Source organism: Sinocyclocheilus anshuiensis, unplaced genomic scaffold, assembly GCF_001515605.1.
Source record: "Sinocyclocheilus anshuiensis isolate Anshui unplaced genomic scaffold, SAMN03320099.WGS_v1.1 scaffold328, whole genome shotgun sequence".
Lineage (NCBI taxonomy): Eukaryota > Metazoa > Chordata > Actinopteri > Cypriniformes > Cyprinidae > Sinocyclocheilus > Sinocyclocheilus anshuiensis.
Window position 1 is genome coordinate 1,749,310 of NW_015558621.1, and position 19,812 is coordinate 1,769,121.

The 19,812-nt window shown below is 35.4% G+C and overlaps 2 protein-coding genes and 1 long non-coding RNA gene across 3 annotated transcripts in view; 2 read left to right on the forward strand and 1 right to left on the reverse strand.

Annotated features, from left to right (window-relative positions):
* LOC107680634 (matrix metalloproteinase-17-like) overlaps positions 1–2,740 on the forward strand; it is a 22,731-nt gene extending 19,991 nt beyond the window's left edge. The window contains exons 12-13 of the mRNA XM_016476625.1: positions 2,421–2,563; positions 2,673–2,740. The gene's annotated coding sequence lies outside the window, so the exon portion shown is untranslated. The remainder of the gene's footprint in view (positions 1–2,420; positions 2,564–2,672) is intronic.
* Positions 1–4,668, reverse strand: part of LOC107680640 (uncharacterized) — a 22,478-nt gene extending 17,810 nt beyond the window's left edge. Inside the window, exon 1 of the long non-coding RNA XR_001633171.1 lies at positions 4,595–4,668. This is a non-coding gene — a long non-coding RNA (uncharacterized LOC107680640). The remainder of the gene's footprint in view (positions 1–4,594) is intronic.
* LOC107680635 (alpha-1,3-mannosyl-glycoprotein 4-beta-N-acetylglucosaminyltransferase B-like) lies at positions 4,587–18,467 on the forward strand. Its single transcript, XM_016476626.1, has 15 exons — positions 4,587–4,751; positions 6,417–6,569; positions 6,643–6,774; positions 7,382–7,515; positions 8,583–8,629; positions 8,715–8,828; positions 8,908–8,983; positions 9,072–9,186; positions 9,694–9,824; positions 9,920–10,027; positions 11,449–11,642; positions 12,695–12,773; positions 14,232–14,307; positions 15,982–16,094; positions 17,456–18,467. Exons 1-15 carry the CDS (start codon positions 4,667–4,669, stop codon positions 17,471–17,473), a joined length of 1,575 nt encoding a protein of 524 aa, XP_016332112.1. The 5' UTR covers positions 4,587–4,666; the 3' UTR covers positions 17,474–18,467.
* The last annotated feature ends 1,345 nt before the right edge of the window (positions 18,468–19,812 follow it).

Genomic DNA, 19,812 nt, shown 5'->3' on the forward strand with positions numbered 1-19,812 from the left:
GTGACTATGAGTATAGTGTGTATTAGCGTGTATATTTCAATTTCTGTACAGTCTAATCTCTAATTGTCATACCATTCGAATATCATATTAAGAAATTATTTTAACCCAAAAAGAAAAGTATGCTCCTTTCGAACTGGTTGTCTTTAAAATACAAATCTTGTGTAATCCCAAGCTATCTGTAATAGGAAGCACATTTAAAATTGGAATATAATTTAATTTCATTCACATGTGTTTCATAAACACATAATCCTTTCTGGATTACAATCAGCCATCAAAATGATACACTTAATCATTCTAGCTGCTGTGAGAAAAGGCTATAAACGATCTGCCACCTGCAGGATCCTCACATGCGATAGCCTAGTAGCCGGGACAACTTCTTTACGTTTACAGACGTGACGTAATGAAGCAGCAGCATGCTCGAATTTCCTGCGAAAATCTACCCGTACCACTCAAATTAGAAAACATTATTATAAGCTAACCGCTGTGAATCGGGCTAAAGTAAGGCGATAGTTTTGAACACTGTCTGGTTATGTACTTGCTCAAATATTGATTTTGGATAATTTAACCAAAAAAAAGTTACGGACTGCAGCTTTAAATTTACATTTAGACATTTAGCAGACGCTTTTATCCAAAGCGACTTACAAATGAGGACAATGGAAGCAATCAAAATCAACAAAAGAGCAATGATATGCAAGTGCTGTAACAAGTCTCAGTTAGCTTAATGCAGTACGCGTAGCAAGGTTTTTTAAATAATATAGCCTAATAAATAAAAAGAAAACAGATAGAATGGAAAAAGAATAGAGCAAGCTAGTGTTAGAAGCCTTTTTGCTTTTGTTAATTGTAAAAATTTAAATGATGTGCGATCTATACCAGCATTGCCTTCACGATCGACCTAATGGGCACCCCGTTTTGACAATACTATAGCACAAATGTCATGCCAGTAAAGTAACTTTAACTTGAACTTGAGTGATCACAGAATTTTCATTTTTGGGTGAACTATCCTTTTAATAGGTTAACAGTAAGTTACTTCAGTTTGTGGAGGTTATTTGTGATGAACTTTGATTTTTGTCGCGAGTTTTTCTCTTTACCACGTGTTATTAGCCTACAGTGGTTGCCAGTATATTTTACATACATGTACAAAACAGATTTTAGTAAAAGCATGACCTATATAATTCAACAGAAAGGGTATGTTGGATTTTTATTTATTTATTTATTGGTAAATTGCAGTTTAAACTAACTTTTTACTGTGAAACCACAGCTGCATTATTATAGCCTTTTTCTTCTCTCATCACAGAACTCTGTGATGTGGTGAAGGGCAGCTCATCTGACCAGAGGCCAAGTTTGGACAAATCAGATCAATAATAGCCTACATGCCGTTACCTTTTCTGCAATAAAATTTGTAAGGACCACCATGACAAAAAGTAATAAATAAATCTTTGTTATTCATCCTCCTGTGTGTTTTTAATATGCGGTGAAAAAAAATTCACATTTGTACCCTTTACATTAAATGCTATCAGAAAAATGCAAAAATACATAAATATGAGAAAGAGAGATTTGAGATTGTGTGGGTAAGTCCAGTATTTTTTGGGACTGTACTAATTTCTAAACACAAGGTCATCAAGGTCATCTGCATATTCCAGTTGGCCAAAGTGGAACTCACAGAAACCACTGCATCATTTCAAATAAAGAGAGAGCGAGAGAGAAGATATGTACTAAATGACTGGACTATTACTCGATCTACAGAGCACAATATTCTGAAATCTTCTTCCTTAAGTTTCATGCGGAGTATTTTGGTGATCTTGACTGTTCTTCGCTGCATGTGTTGTTTAATTCAGGCAAGTCTATCAGACTGCAAAGAGCTTGTAACACCACTAACCCTGGAAGATAACTACAAAAGTGAAAGTACACTTTTTAAGATATTATACAGCTTTCTTATACCTTTAGCATGAGTGAGCAAGAAAGCATGCCTGGCTGCACCTAGTTATAAGAACAAGCAACATCTTGTGTAGAGTCTGTGCAAATATTAAATGCAGATGCTATCAAAACAAATATGCATTACTGTGGTGAAACTAATATGCTGCTCATGATAAAAATTAAGATTGTTGAACAACTCACCTGTAGTTTTTATGATGAATAATTTATGATTAGTGACTAATTTTAAAAGCAGGGTCCTGTGCCATTCAGAACTCAACTAAATACCTTTTAAATTCCAGTTCAACTTCTAATTTCAATTACTTCTAATGTTTTGGGAAATACCTCATATGTTGTGTATATAGGTTTATATGCAATTTACTGCATATTGAAAAAAATATATTATTATTAAATAAATTAACTAACTTGCTTACATTTTATGTTTTATGGACCATGGTGGAGTAAGTTCTTAAAGTCTGAATTTTACAGATTAATTTTGTTTACAATAGATCATGGAGAAATGGATTGTCCGTAAAGGTGTCTCTGATCTCTGGTCATTTATGAACTCACTGAAGCGTGCAAACAGCTCATGGATCGATGTTGGCCCGAAAACTCCTGCAAACACTGCAACCCTCTATCACGAGTACATCATGTAAGATTCTTTACGTCACTTCCTCCAGTTTGTGCATCCTTTGTAATTTAATGCTTAATGACCAGGATTTTGAGTCATATCTTTAAAATCTGATCATTCTCCCCTTCAGAAATGGAGACTGTTTAGTTTATACTATCAAGTTATGATAGTATAAGTTTATACTATCAACATAACTCTGGTAAGGCATTAATTTCATTCAACACGTTATGTTAACACTATTTCAGCTGAGATCAAGGGTTGCTGACTTACATGACTTTTTGATCTACAGAAAATGACACATTAGAAGGCAAATTTCTGCCATCCTGCCCTGACTGCCTCACCATGCACATAAGCAACCGATTCAACAATATGACCAAAATGCACTCTACCATGGGCACAGACTGTTAAAAAAACATAATAATAATAGCACATTTTATTTCTCATTTAACCCTACAGAGAGAGAGATCAACCCAACAAAGTCTGACATGGACATGTACTGGAAGCAAGCTGAGTGTCTTGGAATCAAAAGAGAAACCCAGTACTCCTATGATGGAGTACCAGGTCAGAGAACCCAGTCTGAGAAAAAACTAAATATATGGATTAAATCCTATAGGTCTGATGGACTTTAATTATATTAACATCATGTGATGATCAGTATTCTACAGAATCTCTTTAAATATTATGTGAGCATCAATATAATTAAATTGTAGCTGCAAAAATCAGGAAATACACCTCCAAAATATTTAGTTACATGAAGGTATTTTTAATTTCTAATTACATGTTTTCCTTCTTATTCTCATTGCAGAACCATGTCAGGTGGCTAAGGACAGCTCGCCTGAGCAGAAGTCAAATTGGAACAATAAATAATGAACACTAATATCAAAAAGAGAGACAAATATTGTGACAATAAAAATGATACTCACATTCAACACTTACGTACAACTTTATACCTATGTTACAATTAATTATTTCACCCACACCTTAGTTAAATAACCATAACAAAAAAGCTTCTGATAATTTATATATTCTCTTTTGAATAGGCTTACCTATCTATTTCACATGACAAGTCAAATGCATAATTTGGATCAACAGATGTTTAAAATGGAATTAAAGTATTAAGAAAGAAATAAAGCTGTTATGCTTTTATCAACACTAAAACAAATATAAATAGGGATATTTATACCTCCATCCATAATGCATGACTAATGCAAAACTAGTAAGAAAACTACCAAAACTACTAAGGCAAAACTAGTAAGAGGTTAACGTTTTCAGTGTTGTTAGGGATTGCACCCCTAGGTGTCACTTTTTCCACATACAATCCTTCACGGAGTCAGAAAGCTCCAGATCATTCTTATATATGACCAAACAGTCACCATTAAATGAACATTTACAGATGAAGAACACCTGAAGAACAGTTCCCGAGAAACTGATAAACCAGCTTAAACCAAACCAGTGTCTGACTGTGACCAGTACTATATTTCCATGATTACACTATAAAATAAGAGAACTGAATTAGAAGGTTCTCTTGTCTTGTTATTACTTGGAAAAAAATATAACGTTTTATCGTAATGTAAAATGTCCATGTGTTTTTATTTAGGTAGGCCTAATAGCGCTCGACATTAATTTACAGTTCACGGGATAGTTCTAAACTACTTTAGCCTACATTGAAGCAGATAGCCTACACATAATAATGTTATATCAAAATCTGAGACATATAGATAATCTGACAGACGTGTAAACGCAATGTGTGAAAATGAATACTAATGTCAGCCGCGTCGTCGTGAATATGCATCGACTCAGACTGGATGAATATTCATGAGCTGGACAGGTGGAGGATGGAACTGCTGCGGTTTGGAGGTGTGAGCGGATTACAGCGAAGTTCCTCGTGTGGCATCAAGACACCACCAGCTGACAACACGATTCGTGACTATTCGTGTAGCTGGCCTGATCTCAGAGAGTAGGATGCATTTCAAAAGGATTTTCGTCAAATTGTGACATTTTTCCAGTTCATCCAGACGTCGCGGGGAAGAAGCAGCAACTAACCTTTCTTACTTGTTATATCTTGAGGATTTTGCCTTCTCAATAGTAGCCTAGTATTCTGGTATTTCTGTGGACTGAGATGAGATGAGGTCCTGGCATGGCAAACTGTTCTTCTTCGCGGGTTTTGTATGTGTGTTGATGTTAACCTCATGGCACACATCAAAGTCAGGTGAGCGTGATCAGCCTGGTAGGGTGGCCTATGAAATATTCGGATTGGTTATTCGGAATTTGCATTTATGAACACTTTTCTTGTTTTTATTGTTTGACAATTTATGTACTGACATTTTGGACTTGAAGGAGTTGTTGAGAGATTCATTTTTGAGAGATTCTATGACATGACATGTTTAGTTATTTCTTTAGTTAGTCCTCAATCAGTTGTCAACCTGTCAGACGTGCAATGTCAGCTTCCTGTACGCCGAACAAACTGGTATTGCAGGAATTCTTTCCATATGTGACCCTGGACCACAAAACCAGTCTTAAGTTGCACAGGTATATTTGTAGTAATAGCCAAAAATACATTGTATGGGTCAAAATTATTTATTTTTCTTTTATGCCAAAAATCGTTAGGATATTAAGTAGAGATCATGTTCAATGAAGATATTTTGTACATTTCCTACTGTAATTATATCAAAACTACATTTTTTATAAGTAATATCCTTTAAAGGCGATTTTCTCAATATTTAGATTTTTCTGCACCCTCAGATTCCAGATTTTCAAATAGTTGTATCTTGGCCAAATATTGTCCTATTCTAACAAACCATACATCAATGGAAAGCCTATTTATTCAGCTTTCAGAATTGTATAAAGCTCCATTTAAAAAAAAATAAAAAAATGACCGTTATGACTGGTTTTGTGGTCTAGGGTCACATATTTGTTTGTTTTGAGTCAGTAAATACTACAAAAGATGGACGAACATTTTAAAAAGGTGATTTCTGTTTTTTAAATATTGTCAACAATCTGTTAGAGCAATAATATTTTAATAAAACAATAAAATGTTGATAAATTGCAATGTGACATCTCAAGTGAAATTTTATGTGACCCTGGACCACAAAATCAGTCATAAGGGCCAGCTTTTTGAAAGTGAGATGTATACATCACATGAAAGCTGAATAAATAAGCTTTCCATTGATGCATTTTTTTTAGGATAGGACAATATTTGGCCGAGATACAACTATTTGAAAATCTTGAATTTGATGGTGCAAAAAAATCAAAATATTGAGAAAATCGCATTTAAATATTTCCAAATGAAGTTCTTAGCAATGCATATTACTAATCAGAAATTAGGTTTTGATATATTTACGGTAGAAAATTTACTAAATATATTCATGGAACATGATCTTTACTTAATATTCTAATGATTTTGGCATAAAAGAAAAATCGATCATTTTGACCCATACAGTGTATTGTTGACTATTGCTACAAATATACCCATACTACTTATGACTGGTATTGTGCTCCAGGGTCACATATTAGCTTATATTATATTGTATTATAAAGGTAACATGATTGAAAAACCCTGCGCTTCAGTGTAGGAATTAAATGAAACCATATGCCCAACAACAACTAAATGCATCACGGCAAAGCAGCTTTGAGTTTCTGTAGGCAGCAATTAAACATGATGATTGATATAAATTGCACCATATGCACATTTCCATTGTAAGTTCCTCTAGGAACCACGATTTTCCCTTTTTTCAAACTAATTATTTTTAGAAGTCATTCATTTATGTGGTGATCAACATTATGCCACAAATGCTGTTGCAAGACTTAACTTGTTTTCAGCCCTGAAACATCCCTTTAATTCACATCAAGTGATGACTGGCACTCTGTGTATCAGATAACTTGCCATCGCAGCTGCATTTGGTCTATGAGAGGTTACTGCGGGCAGAACAACGAGGGGAGGTCTTATCGCAAGAGCTGCTTAAAGTGCTTGGTCAACTTCAAAACCGCAGCATTGCTCCATCGAATCTCACAATCAGTAACTCCTCAGGTGAGTCCAAGCACATTTCTTGCTGTAATATCCGTGTCTGTTCAGTTATTCAGTATTTTATCTGCCATTTTAGCTTTATTAGAAGAGAGGGTCCTTCGGCGCTTGTTGCCTTCGCAGCCTAATGCCCACATCTACTTGCCTCACCTGAAGGAGCATGAGGGCAGTCTGAAACCCATCGTTCATCTGGGGCAGCGACGCACTGGAGGTCTGTCTCCCATTATCATTTTTTGTGATTGTATTGTTACAGTGCTTGCAATGTAGCAATTGAATTTGATTTAAACATACTTGTCATAAGTAATATTGATGTCTTACTGTGTTAAACTTCTATGAAGGGAAAAAAAAAAACAAGTATCTTTTGCATAAGAAGTTAAGATCTAAATCTCCGATCCACAAAATGTAACCACAAGCAATGATATCATTGTAATATTTACATACTTAATTCTGATTGGCCTTCTTTTCTATACCTCTTTGCATACTGAATTTTGCTCTTTGCTTTTGTGTGTCTCTTAAATCAGCTATAGCTGCTGTTACACTGCAAATATTGTTTATGCACCTGCTGAGTGTCATGAAAGCAGCAAAGCATCACAGCTGCAGCATTTTATTTGAAAGCCTAATTAACCCTTAAAAACCCTCTTCTTTTTCCAGCAAATCTAACATGATATATTGTATTATGATGTTTTATTTAATTATTGAACATATGCTATCATAATGTTTCTTTTACTTTGTCAGTTTTATACACTTTTACACACAACCACAGTAATGCAGTCACCATAGGAAGACAAGCTGACACACAGTTTTAACTGTTTACGCAGTGTCTCTGGTGTTAGGAGTACCAACCGTGCACAGGCAGAAACAGAGTTATCTAGTGAACACACTCCAGTCACTCCTATATGACCTTTCAACTGCCGAGAGGAAAGATATTGTCATTGTAGTCTTTGTTGCCGAGGTAACCATTTACTTGTGCTCTTTGTTCTCATATATCTCTCCTGGCTTTATCTGTTTTATTGCTCTTGTAAGGTTGCATCAAACTTTATGGTTCTATATCAGTTCATTCCTTAATTCTTTCCTGTCAAGCCATTTTATATTATGAGTTGTTAAGTCGGATTTTTAACCAGGGATTTTGATGGTGTTGTACACACAGAAAAGTTCCTACTTCCTAATGCTTTCACAGATTTTTGTTTACAAAAAAGTCATGTAGGCATCTTTTCTCTGGCTGATCTGAACTAATGCGAATCTGTGGGCTCATTTAATACAATTAGTTGTAGCAAAAATGTGTCACAACATGCATAAATGTTCTACTGATCTTGAACTTTTGGCCTGAAGGTGTGCAGATTCGTCTTTATTCCTGATTTTAACTTTATTTCAATCAATGTACCCAAAAGTTATTTACAATATACAGTACACTACCGATGAAAAGTTTGGAATCAGTACGATTTGTTAATATGTAATATGCAAAGCTGAATTTTCAGCAGCCATTACTCCAGTCTTCATTGTCATATGATCCATCAGATATCACTCAAAGATGCTGATTTGTTGCATATTAAAAAAAAATTTGATGCTTAATATTTTTGTGGAAATTGTAATTAATTTTTTGATGAATAGAAAGTACATCAATTGTCTGAAATATAAATCTTTTGAAAATTTTAAATGTATTCACTGTCACTTGTATTCAATTTAATGCATCCGTGCTTAATAAAAGTATTAATTTCTTTAAAGAAAATAGGTTACACTTTATTTTAAGGTGTCCTTGTTACAGTGTAATTATACATTTAAGTACTGAGTAATATTAATTAACTACATGGTTAGGGTTAGGATTAGGATTAGGTTTTGGCTTAGGGTTTCTTCCATGTAATTATGCATAATTAATAGTAATTATAATAGTAAGTACATGTAACATGTGTAACAAGGACACCTTAAAATAAAGTGTTACCAACAAATCTTAATGATCCCAAACTTTTGAACAATAGTGTTCTTTGTTATTTTCATTGATAAGTATTTTCATTCTTCTCTTAGACAAATGCAACATTTGTGAATGCTGTTGTCCAGACTGTACAGACCAAGTGAGTGTTTCATTATTTACTCGTCTGCTTCATGAGAGATCTTTAAACTCGCTGTGCAAGTAACTGTGTATTTGACTCTGTGTAGTCTCCCAGATGCTGTCAGATCCGGAGTGATAGAGGTGATCTCTCCATCTCCTCACTATTACCCAGACTTTAGTAACCTGAAGGAAACGTTTGGAGACCCCAAGGAGCGAGTCAGGTTAGAGATTCACCTCTTGTGCAAATGTAACTTGAAATAGATGGTGTCTTAATTGTGAAGCATGTTATACTGATCATAGATGGAGGACCAAGCAGAACCTTGACTACAGTTTCCTCATGCTGTATGCGCAGTCTAAGGGCACATACTACGTCCAGGTAATGCCAAAGACACTGTCATACAACTCAATGTTAGCTCTATGTTTCATTGCCTTTATCAGTCTGAGTCTGTGCATATGTGTTTCAGCTTGAGGATGATATTGTAGCAAAGCAAGGATTCTTTCAGTCCATGAAAAAATATATAGCGCAGGTGCTTTCTGAGGAGTGGCTTTTCCTGGAGTTTTCCCAGCTGGGGTTCATTGGTCAGTGTTTTGTCCTCTCCGTTCATTGATGTCCTGTCTTTTTCTAAACTCTCTCATTCTCTTCTCTCCCACCATTTCTGTTTGGTCAGTTCTTTCATTTGTCTGCTGTTTTGTTATTTGTACACCTGGACCAGTTGTTCATTGTTAGTCGTGCAGTCTCAGTTGTGAATGCAATTTTATGGTCTTTATTTTTACAGTAGCAATGAGATATCTTTTATTAGTCGGTGTCAAGAGGGTCAGAAATAAATAGGAAGGAAATATGGGTCCTCTTTGTTAAAAAAAACACAGCTTCTGCTAGCATTTGCTTATTTACATATTTGCCTTTAAAATAATTCAGTTCAGATCCTCTTGATTATTCAAATAATCAACCAGGTTTTCTCAGAGTAGCATCGGATTTCAAGGAACATTGTCAGTGTCTCACAGCTCCCATAGATACTGTTTACTATGACCAAATCTATTTGTGTCCTAGCATGAAATTGAGTATATCGCTCATTTTTCATATTCTAGGCAAGCTTTTCCGCACATCAGATCTGCCAATGATTGTGGAGTTCTTCCTGATGTTTCACAAAGACAAGCCAATCGATTGGCTGCTCGATCACATCCTGTGGGTTAAAGTGTGTAACCCAGAGAAAGATTTAGTAAGTTTGAATATAATATTTACTTTTTTATTTATTTGTTTGTGAGATTGGTGTAAGACATTTCATTGTTTATTGTTATAATTCATTGCACTTAGAAACACTGCAATAATGAGAAGGCCCGACTGAAGAGAGCTTACAAACCCTCCCTGTTTCAGCATGTCGGTTTGCATTCCTCACTGCCCGGTAAAATTCAAAACCTAAAGGTAATTCAAACTTCCTCTTCCTTGTATGAAGATTTTCATATGAATATGTGCTAAGGTCTCGTTTTAGTTAACTAAAACTAAAACTGAAACCATAAAAACAGTTACTTGAAATAAAAAACATTAACTGAAATAAAAAAATGTAAATACATAAATAAAACACTTATTTTATTTCAGCTAATTGCCAAGGCAAAATTTCTCATTTTCATTTAGTTTAACGTTTAGTTCAATTAATTAAAAAAAAAACTAAAATTAAAAAACTTTTATAAAAACTAAATATAAAAAATAAGCTAATAAAAATGAAAAAAACACAACAAACTTAATAATACTTTAACTACATTTAAAATGAAAATGGGGAATAAAAAAATGAAAACCTATTCAAAATATGAATAAAACTATAATAGTATAATGCAAGATGAATTTCTAGTAGAATAGTGGCCACCTAAACTCTCCAACAGTACTATGGGTCTGTAGGGGTAGACAACAGCTTATCTACATTGCAAACAGGACATTTACATTATTTATATTAGCACATTCTATTTCCATAACGACTTACAAATTCGTAATAACACAACTCATGTGATTTATCTTAAAGGTGAAGTGTCTCATTTCTGGTGTGCAAATGGTACCATTTTTTTTTTTTTTTTGCAGGTACATTTGTTATCTATTTTGGGAAGTCATCCAACCAGTGGGTTACATGTAGTTCCCTCTGAAAAATAAACAGGGCAATGAGGAAGCATTTTAATGTCCAAGATAATTACACACTTCACCTTTAAAGAAACAGTCCCATTAAAAGTGCTGCAAAACAAAGTTCCCAATGTGTCCAGAATTTTTTTTTTTAAAAGCTAGCTAGTTTTTGTCAGGAACCAAAATGCAGAACATCTAAACTGTACTCAAAAGGTCTTTATTAACAAAAAATAAAAAATCAACATAAAAACCACCAAACACAATCTCAAGACAGAAGAGCACACAGCAAATGAATATAAACATAAGCGTGTGCTCTACAGAAAACAAGACTCAATACAGATGAAAGTGCCCGGAGCCTGAATGTCAGGATCCCAAGACTAAAACCAATGTAGACAGGATTGTCAGGATCCGGACACCAAGCCCCAAACACAATACATATACAAAAGAATGCAGTGCCCAGAGAACAATCCCTGAACTCTTACACTCACGCAAGGACAAGAAAGGACAATGCAACACAGGATCCTGTCACTAAATCAACAGCCAGACCAACCGAAGTGACAGGACTCCCAAATTGTTTTTTTGTGTACTTCACATGATACCTATGTAGAGCATTCCAAATCACTCACTTATTAGGTTCTATTTCAGTTATAAATCTGTGTAGACAATATACAGCAAGTCAGCTCACTAGGTTTTGGAACAGCACTTATGTGTATATCTGTGTCTTTATGTGATTACAGGATAAAGACTTTGGAAATCAAGTGCTGTTCAAAGGCCACTATAACCCGCCAGCAGAACTCAGCAGCAGTCTAGAGAAATATCTGTCTCACACTCTGGAGAGAGCTTACAACGGAGACGACTTCTTCTGGGGCCTCACACCTAAAAGAGGAGATTACATCCTCATTACTTTTACCACACCTCAAGCTGTCAAAGGGTGAGACACCAGTACAGAACATTAATTTGATGAGTATACAAAGTGTAACAGGCAATCTTGTTAAAGTTCCAGCATGTATATCCAGTTTGTGTATCAACAGAAAATGAAAATTCAGTCATAATTTACCCTCATGTCGTTACAAAACTGTGTGAATTTATTTCTTTTGCAGAACTGAAAAATAGGATATTTTGAAAAGTGTTACCATTATTCAGTGAAGTCCAGTGTCATTTAAAATCTTCTGTTGTGTTCTGCAGAAAGTCACACAGGCATATTTTTGGGTAACCTATCCCTTTATCTGTGAAAGTAAACTCGATATGGCTTGATATGTTTAGGGGAGTTTACTTGCAGTATGCATTGTAAATATCTCTTTACATGGATATATAAATAGAAGTAAAAACCCAATGGCAGTGTAAATGTGCCCAGCTGTCTGCTTGTGAGTTTGCCCTGCTGAAAGAATGTGAACCAATGGCTTCTGTTTCAGTTCCTCTGAGCAGGATATTTTATACTGGCCATGTTTGTTTAGGAGCTGAACACATGGTGACCGCAATCTTTCTAAATTGCCTTTAAGCACACACATAGGAGTTAATTTGATTCCATTTTACAGCTTCCCAAAAACTAAGTTAAGATCTAAATGTGGTTAGTTGACATTTGAGGAAGGTGTTGTAAAGAAATCTGAACTTTCTCACTTAACTTCACATCTGAACTTACCGTCTTCATGAAATCATGGGTAATGGGTGCATCTGTCACTTGACAAAGAGTGAGGTAATGAGCCCAGAGAAATTCCTGGTTGTTTTTTGAAATGCAGCAGACCGACTCTTTGACTTGTTAAACAAATTCCACTGATGCTACAGAAACAAGGGATTGTTTAAGCTACATACATAACTTACAAAACCACCTATTAATTTTGTAGTTTGTAACTATCAACTGCATCTGTGGCATTAGAAACATTTCAACTCCGATAGCAAAAACAATGTGTTGACACAAATAGACATACAGTGAATCTTCCATTGACTGATTTAATGTTTTTATATTTTTGTTCCACTCATTTCTAGGTACTTTTTTCGATCTGGCAATATTGAGACAAATGGTGACAGGTTTTACAACACAACAGTGGAGGTGCTCCCTAATAATGTAAGTGTCATGCCAAAAGTGATAAAAAAAAAATCATAGGGCTCAAAAAGTGACAGATCTGCTTTCAGCAAATAAAGAGCATCAGTAAAAAAAAAAGGTCTATATACACTACCATTCAAAAGTTTGGGAGAACAGAATGATTTTTTTTATTGTTTTTGAATGAAGTTTGCTTACCAAAGCTGCATTTATTTGATCAAAAATACAGTAAAAACAGTAATAGTGTGAAATATGTATTACATTTAAAAAACCTGTTTTCTAATTTAATGTATTTTAAAATGTAATTTATTCCTGTGATGGCAAAGCCGAATTTTCAGCAGCCATTACACCAGTCTTCAGTGTCACATGAACCTTCTGACATGCTGATTTGGTGCTCAAACATTTCATAACATATAATTATCAGTGTTCAAAACAGCAAACAGCTGTACTGAAACCGAGATACTATATTTTTTGGATTCTTTGATAAAAAAGAAAGCTCAAAACAACATGTATTTGACATTTGAAAATGTCTGTACTGTCAATTTATTGGATCCTTGTTGAACAAAAGTATTAAAAACATCTTACTGACTTTTGACGTTTGAATGTTTGAACATTTGAATGGAAGTGCAAACCTTTGAAGACAGACCACGAGGTTCTGTTAAAGAATCAGTAAAAAAAAAAAAAATTATTAACAGCCAAATTCTAGGTGAAGGACTACACTACCCATGAAACCTAAAGAGAACGACCCACCAATCAGAGAATCGCAACAAATCAGGGAGAAAGAGCTCAGTGGTGACCACGCTCTCCTATGAAACATTGTAAATGACGTAATTGAGTCTCCCTACTTGGTACACTCCCTAATAGTTTTATATTGTTTTGATATCTTTTATCTTATTACGGCATTTTTTATGATTTATGGGACTGTAATTCATTCCGTTATAAAAGATGAAAAGCACACAATCTTTAAGTTCACTTTTCTTATTCTTGTTCATCCCAGAACTGGTTGGTTTGCTTCATGACTGTTTGTATAATAGTTTTTTGTTTTTTTTGAAACCCCTTAAGCACTTTAATGTCTTAAATACTTGAAATCCCTTAAATACTTCCAGAACCAAAGCTGCACAAAAAATGAGCGGATTCAGTTTGTGTGACTATGTTGGTATTGTCATAGCTTTAGACATTGCATTGTATCTTAGAACGTATGTGACTACACCCTTTTTCTAAGTGTACATTTGTATTCATTTGCTTGTCGTGACGGGTCCTTGCCCCTGTGCATGCTAGCCATGTAAACACTTCTAAGACAACAGAAAACTGACACCCAAAACCACATTTGTGTTCTTTGCAGCGTTTGAGATCGTGTTTAAGTTCAAACTTTACCTCAAACCTGTTAGATGAGGATTTTTGTACATACTTCCTGATATGTCAATTTTTTTTCATTTCCATTGAAGTATAAAGTGTTGACAGGTACATGTCTGTGTTTTACAGAACTCTGTGAAAGAGAAGGTCACTAAAGGAGAATTAGCCTGCTGTAAAACCTCATCCGATGGCTTTGTTCAGATAGGTACTCAACCATCATTGATTTCCTGTTTCTTGTCTTTCCTTTTCTCACTCATTTGTAAGATTTTGCATAAATACATATAGATGAAGTGCAATCATTTGTTTGTCAGTGAACTAAGAATTTCAAGTACCGTAAGTGATACTTTGATACATCATAAAAAACTATGTGATGATAGTTAGAAATTAGTTGTTGTAAAACTAGCTGTGACGATAATCATGATAATTACAGGAAACTCTAAAATGAGTTGGCCAGCGTGGCTTGTGAACACATGTCTGTTAACACAAGTTTTAGGTTTGGGTATCAAAAACCGGTTCAGAACTGGTTTGGTTTTTTCCATTGAAGAGCTGAATGATTTTCGTGATGTCGGTTTCATTAACAGTTCTTGAATGGCTGCATTTTTCCACTAGTGTGGAGCACTGAGTGTAGTGAATCTATGACAGCATGCTTCTTGAACCAGTACTGAATCTATTGCACCTGGCAAAAGAAAGGTTTTTTTTTTTTTTTCATTGTGATATGTGCTTTCATTTGAACTGGTCAGTAAGACTTGTGACTCAGTTGAAATTGTTCTAACGTTTCTCTCATTTGCTTAATTAGTGTGGTTCTCACTCCCTGAAACTCAAGTCATTACTTTTGTCATGTTTACATTTGTTTCACTTTGTACACTACCATTCAAAGGTTTTTTGAAAGATATTATTCTTTTATTCAGCAGGGATGCATTAAATTGATCAAAAGTGGCAGGTACAAAAGGAATACAAATGTATTCCAAATAAATGTAGTTTTACTTTCTATTCATCAAAAAAATAAATAAAATCACAGTTTCAACAAAAATATTAAGTAGTAGTACTGTTTTCAACACTGATAATAATAAGAAATGATTCCTAAACACCAAATCAGTATTTTAAAATGACTTCCAAATGATCATTTGACACTGAGGACTGGAGTAATTTTAAAATATATGAAAATATAATAATTGTAATGCTATTTCACAATATTACTGCTTTTATTGTGATTTTTAATCAAATAAATGCAGTTTTGGTGAGCATAAGAGACTGTATAGGACTTGTTACTGGAAGAAACGGAAATCTAAACTTTATTACAATTATTAAGAATCAGGAAATCTAGCTGGTTTTAGAATCAACCACTAAAATGTTTTTTTTTTTTCATGACAACTCTATAATAAACAAGCATTACTGATTTCTGGATCTAATTTAATGGCGCATCAGCCATGACATTGTATTTTATGGATGTTAATGATCAAACAAGCTTATCAGACACACGGCAGACACATCAGACAGCTTATCTGTAATACACACACTCGCTTTTTTCATCCCTTTGGACAAACCGCAGTAAGAAACATGAGCTCAAATGTGGTTATGTAAAAATGTGAGCATGCTTGGCCATTGTCTTGAGACCAGGATGTGCGTGAGTGTGAAAACCAGCATCAAAACGCAGTGGCGGCTCGTGGGTTTTAAAATAGAGGAGGCACACTAATTGTATTGGTCTGGGATCCCTGCCGATTATTATTATTGTTATTTGAAGCTGTGCCTCCCCTGCCTCCCCCGACGAGCCGCCACTGTCAAAACGTGGTTTAAAGCACCTGTCATGCAATCTTGTCGATTGAAAGAGGTCAGGTGGTTTCTGTTTCATTTGTGATGTCACAAATGTCTGTTTTCTTAGGGTCTTTCAAGAATGGAGTGGCTGAGGGAGAAGTGGATGGAGCATTAGGAGAAATAGTGGCCATACGACTCCTTGTTCACTCTGATTCTGATGTCTGGGTCCTTCTCAGTGAGGTGAACCACATTCATATCATCTATAAATAACCCTTAGAAACAGGCCTCACCTAATTGGGAAGGGCTTGAGCTAACAGTCACTGATTCAGAGAAAGCTATGCTGACATGAGTAAGCTGTAACTCACAGAAATGCAATGAAGATATAAAAAAAAAAATCAGACCCAACCCAGTTTTGTTGACATTTCTCCAGGGAAATACGGAAAGGAAAAGTGATTTAATAGCACATGTGAAGTGTTTCAGTCTTACAGTAAATTAAATGGAAGTAAGGAAGAGGTCATAAGGCCTCTGTATGACTAACAAAACCAGTAAAGCACTCGTAGGGCTTGTTAGGGTGGTTTATTTGGTCTTTTATTAAAACAATGCTAAGCTAGTTTAGCATTCGCCAGCTAATCATTTAAAGTATTTTCCTTCATGTGAAACATATTATCTTACATTTTCATATCGTTATAAATCAAGGATTTTATTGCAGTATATGTTTGGGTAGATTGTCATTATCAATAACACTTTGGCAGAAGTGGCCCACAATTGTTATTCTTTCTTATTGATATTTTTTTTTTATTCAGAAAACTTTAATCTTTTATTTTATTGACCATTCACTGCTTGATTTTGAAAAGTCACTTTTCAGTTTCAACATATTTCTTTCATTTCTTGCCTTTATATAAGCACAGCAACTTGAATTAGGTCTTCAAGAGTTAGTCAAAATTGTATATTCTAAATTAGCTTTTTTTTTTCTTAAATCTGTTCATTTAACTGTTTTTATTATTAAATTCATAAGTACTAACAGTGCAGGTAATTGACAATAATGTCAATAGTTCATTTTAACATCTATTTACTTAAAAATTGTACATGTTTAATTTACTGTGCAAAACAAAATGTGTATTTTAATACAAGATTTTCCCTACAACAGAAAATTGAAGTTGTCCACTTTTTTTATTTAGGAGATCAACCCAGCAATGCTTAAAAATGAAAGGGCCAAGTGTATCTGTCATCAGATATGTCTAATTTGAATATGTTTAGCAAAATTCTTGGAAATTCATTCACAGTATTTCAGTAGATGCCATTAAGTTACCCTCACTATGCTTGCGTCCCAATGTGCATACTATCCATCCTAAATTCTATGTGATATTAGTAGGGCAGATAGGGTGGATAGTATGCACATTGGGACGCAGGGTATGTTTTCCATTGTAGTCACCATCAGTCACCATTTTATTGATATTTCTGTGTAACTAAATTAAATGGCCTTTTTGAGGAACAGCCTGGTTGTGAATCCTGTAACCCACTGATACGTTTCAATAGCCTTGTTTGCAGCTGTGACACAGTATCTAAGGTTTGCTTAAAAGTCACGTCTCTTTCTCTGACAGATCTTTATTAAAGTTTGATGAGCTGAGGAGAGAGGAGAAATTTGATCCACATGGTAACGTAATACCTCCTGCTGTGGACAACAGCGCAGGCTGCTGGTCTGAAAAGGAACTTCCCTGTGCTTGAAGGACTGTCATTGCTGTGTGCCATCTTGAGGTGCAACGTAATACTGAATTACAGGATGTTTCCTCATCAATTTGAGAGCGGAAAAAGTGTTTACACTGTTGTTTATTGTGGCCCATGAATGTTTTGATTTATTCATTTTTTCTAAATTATTTTATTTATTTTATTTTTTGTGTTGCAAAAAAGAACCACACATATGGGATTTGACAATGTTTCATATTATACTGAATTACTGAAAATATTTGACTTTGTCAGTAAATCAATAAATGGCAGTAATACCAACATACAACTTGTCATGGCATCATTATTCTGTTCTTTTCTGCTCATATCATATTCTATTTTTATTTCTTCATCCCTAGCATCATCAAGTGGAATTGCAAAATTAATTTTAATAAAAAAAGAACTCTTCTCATCTTTCACTGGTCAGGCAAACAGATAATCCCACCCAGTGCTACTGTATAAGACTTGATTACACTAACGTTCACACTTACTAAGAACATCAACCTGCCAATTAATCAAGCCAGAATAGGACATGTTTAACATAAAAAAGTAGGCCTACACATTTCAGCTTTAATTCTGGGTTTGCTTACTCTTACTGCATGTTTAAACACTAGTTGATTTGTCCTTCCGAACACCTTTGGTAACCCTGTGAAAGAGGGAGACACACATTCAGATGCAGATTCACAATTTAAAGCAAGAGTGGAGGAGAAAAAGACAATGCTACTCTATGAGACTCAGTTCCTCACTCCTCTGACGAGGTGGAGCAATCCTCCAAACTCAGGTGGAATATGTGTAGACTTGAATCCCAGATGAAGTGAGGTGACTGAATGAGAAGCAAACCACCACAGGGGCCTAAAGACTGACTCGCAGCACTGCAAATTATATTTGTTTTAATTAGGGCCCGAGCACCGCGGTGCGAGGACCCTCTTGGAATTGCTCCGTTTATTCTTCTTCTTCTTCTCCAAAGTGAATCGCTTTTTTGAGGGCTTAAACATTCTCCAAAACTCATGAAACTTTGCACACGCATCAGAACTGGTGAAAGTTTACATCTGATATGGGTTTCAGAAGTGGATGTGGCAAAACGGCTCGATAGCGCCACCTGTAAAATTACAACGGAGTGCACCTCGAGCTACGTTTTACGTACATGTACGAAAATCAGTACACGTGCGTAACACACCATTACCTACAAAAAAGTCTGTTGGTACAAAATCCAAAACCCAACAGGATGCACGTTATTTTTAATTTACTGTACAATTTTTGTGCAGTTTTTGACATTTCCAGGCCTCGTACTTTGACGAACTCCTCCTACAGTTTTATTCGGATCATCTTCAAATTTGGTGAGGGTCATCATAAGGCCTTTGTGACGTTAAATTGCGAAGATCTTGAGTTTTCGTCAAGGGGCGTGTCCCTGGCGGCCTGACAAAGTTTGATGTTTCGCCATAAAACAGGAAGTTGCTATAACTCAGGCAAGCAATGTCCGATCTGCCCCAAACTTCACACGTTTGATAGGTGTTATGTCCTGAACAAATACCCATGCCCAAATTCAGTTGTACTCATAGCGCCACCTGCTGGCAACAGGAAGTGTCATGGTTAACACTGTTATGTGGCAACAGGAAGTGACATGTTTAACACTGTTATGGACTCCTTGGAACATATTAAAAAGCGCCAGCAACTCTTAAATAGTCTGGCAACATGCTAGAAAAATACTAAAACATGCTAGCAGCACTTAGCTAAGTGCTAAAGCATGCTATTAATGCAGTGAAACAGGAAGTTGATGTAACTCAGGCATGCAGTGTCCAATCTGCCCCAAATTTAACAAGTTTGATAAGAGTCCTGTCCTGAACACATCTACGTGCCCATATTCGGTTATAGTCATAGCGCCACCTGCTGGCAACAGGAAGTGACATGTTTAACACTGTAATGGACTCATAGCAACATATTAAAAAGCATCAGCAAGTGTTACATAGGCTGGCAACATGTTATAAACATTAAAAAAACATGCTAGCAACACTTAGCTAAGTGTTAAAGCATGCTATTAATGCAGTGAAACAGGAAGTTGATGTAACTCAGGCATGCAGTGTCCAATCTGCCCGAAACTTAACAAGTTTGATGACAGTCCTGGCCTGAACACATCTACATGCTCATATTCGGTTACTGTTATAGCGCTACCTATTGGCAACAGGAAGTGACTTGTGTAACACTGTGATGCACTATTAGCAACACAGTAAAATATGCC

Excerpts from the sequence above, each read along its gene's own strand:
- LOC107680635 (XM_016476626.1), top strand. The coding sequence starts at position 4,667 with ATGAGGTCCTGGCATGGCAAACTGTTCTTCTTCGCGGGTTTTGTATGT. Across the intron at positions 6,775-7,381 it reads GGGGCAGCGACGCACTGGAG|TGTCTCTGGTGTTAGGAGTA; the intron begins GTCTGTCTCCCA and ends CTGTTTACGCAG. Across the intron at positions 8,829-8,907 it reads GACCCCAAGGAGCGAGTCAG|ATGGAGGACCAAGCAGAACC; the intron begins GTTAGAGATTCA and ends TACTGATCATAG.